General features: G+C 45.7%; 1 protein-coding gene across 1 annotated transcript; it reads left to right on the top strand.

The window, feature by feature from the left end:
- LOC141386684 (uncharacterized) lies at positions 1-3,103 on the top strand. Its single transcript, XM_073955604.1, has 4 exons — positions 1-130; positions 238-439; positions 1,241-2,355; positions 2,416-3,103. The coding sequence occupies exons 1-3, from the start codon at positions 1-3 to the stop codon at positions 2,172-2,174; spliced, it is 1,266 nt and encodes a 421-aa protein (XP_073811705.1). The 3' UTR covers positions 2,175-2,355; positions 2,416-3,103.
- The last annotated feature ends 407 nt before the right edge of the window (positions 3,104-3,510 follow it).

The following is a 3,510-nucleotide window of genomic DNA, read 5'->3' on the forward strand; positions in this document are numbered from 1 at the left end:
ATGGGCAACGATGCACCTTGTGCTAGTACGACCCAATCCCTGGGCGGGGACGACAACACAACGACATTGGACAATGCCAGTGACGCCATTAACCAGCAGAGCAGGGAGTTGCTCGAGCTCCTGAGGGATAGTGAGACCCTCCGACTCATGCAGGAGAGCCCCCCTCCATGGGACTGGGAGAGCTGGGAGGATGACGAAATGGATATCACTGTTATCCATCTCAGTCGTCCAACGTAGCTCCCTCTTGTGCCTTGGAGAGCTCCAACCTCTCGGTCGGAGATCCTGTTCCCTCAGAGGCTGAATTGTCGGTCGGTTCCGACAAGCCTTCCCTATGCAGGCAAGATGCTTTGGTGGAAGAGTTTGTGGAGGAGGATACGACGACGGCCTCCCCCATGTCCCCCTCAACCAAAACTAACAGGTCTAGGCTGAAGAAAGACAGGTATAACTACCGTAGAGCCGTCTTCTACTGAAAATGATCCCTCCGAGGTGACTCAGTCGAGAGGAAATACCCTCACATTGAGAAGATCTTCCTTCAAATCGATCAAATTCCGACCCCCCCCGTCAGGGGTAACAATATTGACGCGATGCGGGGGCTTAGGTCACAATTTTCTGTGCTCGACATGTCATTCTGAATGACGACCTAATATTCATTCTATATGGCATCCTGTACATTCTGAATGAAGACCTAGTATTCATTCTACATGACATCTTGAACACAGAAAAGTGTGACTGACCAAAGGTTATCCACCTTTGTCACAACCCAAGCAGGCGAACTGATAATCCACAGCTCACCTTTAGGTGAGTGACATATATATACACTTTTAAGATCAAGGTGATGGAGTTGTGCCGAGGATCTGAATGGCCGACAAGTGTCTAAAGAAGTCTGGTCGCTAGCAACTCCCCCTCGACGCCAGGGCACGGGTCGGGGGTACTTATAATTAGCCTAGTCTGCGCAAGCCGTCACTGCGTACGATGGTCCATCCCCTTACGGCACACTCGTGGGAACAATCTATGGAAAAAAATACTAAAAAAACAAACAAAAACCAAACCAAAACTAACCCTCGGATGCAGTGTGGCAACTCTTCCGAGGATGAACTTTTAGCCTCCAGCCAGGAGCTGGCAGCTAGCCAACCAAGTGTAGTCAGCACTGCAAACAGCTCTGACTCACTTCAGCAACATAAAACAAACACACAAACTCTGACCGTCACTGAAGATGGTCAGTCTAACAAAAAGAAAAAAGCCCGTCCGACGTTCGTAAGGCCCTGTACCAGAAGGCAAAGTATATTCTCAGCAAAATTGCTAAGAATGCTGCAGAAGGTACAGTCCATGAACGGGATGAAGAAGACAAAATTACCTACACCAAAATCGTAGAGGAATACGAAAAAGCTAAAGCCTCTAAAAATGATCAACCAACATCCTCCAAGCGTGAACGCTCTCGCACAGAGGACAACAAGCCCGCAAAGAGGAAAAAGTTAAAGCATAACACCACTGCCTCTTCAACAATAAAACGCCCATTCAACGAAGTCGTTAAGGATAACCTGATGGTTGCCGTGGCCAACGACAAGAATGACAAGCTGTCCCCTATCACCACAGCGGAATGGGGCATGGTAGAAACAAAGTTGTCAGAACAAGTTATGGAACATGTTTTCGCAAACGACGATTCTCCTGTGCCCCATTTCGACTCTAGCGAGGTACACCGTGGTTATAGGGTAATCAAATGCATGGACGAGTTCTCAAAAGGATTCTTGGAGAAATGTATCGCAAAGATCAGCGATGCCTGGGAAGACATCAGCCTGCGGCTGATACCAGCCCAAGATATCCCTATGAGACCTCGAGCCAGAGTTTGGTTGCCCAAGATAGACTGCGACGGCCCCAAATTACTGCAAGGTCTGGCGAAAATGAACAAAGACGTTCCAATGGATGAATGGTCTGTAATCGCCATAGAACCACCCAATAATAATAGCATGAGCTTGGTTCTCTCGATAACAGAGGCCGGAGTAGAGGCACTGGAGAGACTAGGCAACAAACTGTTCTTTGGCGTAAGGGAGGCCAAAGTTAAGATATTACGCCCACTTGGCCCGAACGGAGAAGACGATGGTGTTGACGTCGACGATGCCGAAAAGCTGCTCGATAATATGCAGCTAGAGGGGCCATCCACATCATCCCCTCATTAAACTATGCTTAAGGTCGTTCAGATCAATCTGAAGCACTCTAGGGTAGCTTCAGATAACCTGAGGATCCTTCTGGTGGAGAAGGATCTAGACATAGGCATTATACAAGAACCATACGTCTTCGAGAATGAAGTAAAGGGACTTGATAGCAGAGAATACAATACATTATACATGAAGGATAAAGGTAAGCCAAGATCATGTCTAATTGTTAAAAAAAAACATAAATGCATTTCTGTGTCCTCAGTATAGTACAGCGGACTTCACCGTGGCAAGAGTGGAACTGAAAAATGGTAAACAGTTCTTTATCGCATCCTCTTATATGGCCCACTCAAGGGAAGCACCACCAAGCGAGGTCTGGGACACCTTGGGGGCCATACACCCACACAACACCATTATCATTGGCTGCGACGCAAATGCAAGACATACCCTGTGGGGTAGCTCTGAAATCAACGACAGAGGTGAGTCAGTTTTAGATTTCATTAATACTAACAATCTCACTATATGCAATAGAGGTACTAACCCAACCTTTGTATTTCCAAGCTCGGATAACTTTAGGGGATGGCAAGATGTCATTGATCTAACCTTAGTATCCGATAAACGACATATTGAAATTGCTAATTGGATGGTATCCGATAAGAATTCTTTCTCAGATCACAATTGGATACTATTTAATATATCTGAAAAAGAAACGCCAACAAATTGCTTTCGCAACCCCAAAAGAACAAACTGGGAGAAATTTAATAGGGTTTTAAAAGATAAACTCCCCAGCTCTCCTCAAAAAGGCGACACTACAACATGTATTGACAAAGCTGTATCTATTCTGGAGAAATCACTAGACACAGCCTTTAAAGTATCCTGTCCAATGACACGATCGAAAAAACACTATCCACCATGGTGGACATCCGAACTCTCTAAACTGCGTAAAGAGTCACGGAAAGCTTTCAATACCAGCTACCAAAGCGGATCCTGGCAGTCATACAAGGATAAGCTAAAGGAATACAAAAAAGCAATAGCCAAAGCAAAAAAGCAATCATGGGTTGATTTTTGCGGATCGTTAGAAAATACCAAAGATACAGCCAGACTAAGCAAAGTTATGGCAAAAGGTCATTTGAATCCTACCTATATAAAGAGAAACAACGGCACCTGGTCCGAAAACTCAGCCGAATCTCTTGAAATCCTTCTTACCACGCACTTCCCCGGCTGCTCGGACAGTACCGAAGAAATGCGACCCATTACAGCTGTAGATAAAAACAACAGTGAAGTTGATAAGATAATAAGTCCGAATAAAGTCACGTGGGCTATAAGCAGCTTCTCCCCCTACAAATCTCCAGGACCAGAT

The sequence above is a fragment of the Musca autumnalis genome, unplaced genomic scaffold (genome assembly GCF_047663935.1).
Source record: "Musca autumnalis isolate F117 unplaced genomic scaffold, ASM4766393v1 scaffold_5, whole genome shotgun sequence".
NCBI classification, from domain to species: domain Eukaryota; kingdom Metazoa; phylum Arthropoda; class Insecta; order Diptera; family Muscidae; genus Musca; species Musca autumnalis.

Coding starts and splice junctions, on each gene's coding strand:
- LOC141386684 (XM_073955604.1), top strand. CDS start 1: ATGGGCAACGATGCACCTTGTGCTAGTACGACCCAATCCCTGGGCGGG. Junction 131..237: donor GCTCGAGCTCCTGAGGGATA/GTGAGACCCTCC, acceptor CGTCCAACGTAG/CTCCCTCTTGTGCCTTGGAG. Junction 440..1,240: donor TCTAGGCTGAAGAAAGACAG/GTATAACTACCG, acceptor AAAAGAAAAAAG/CCCGTCCGACGTTCGTAAGG.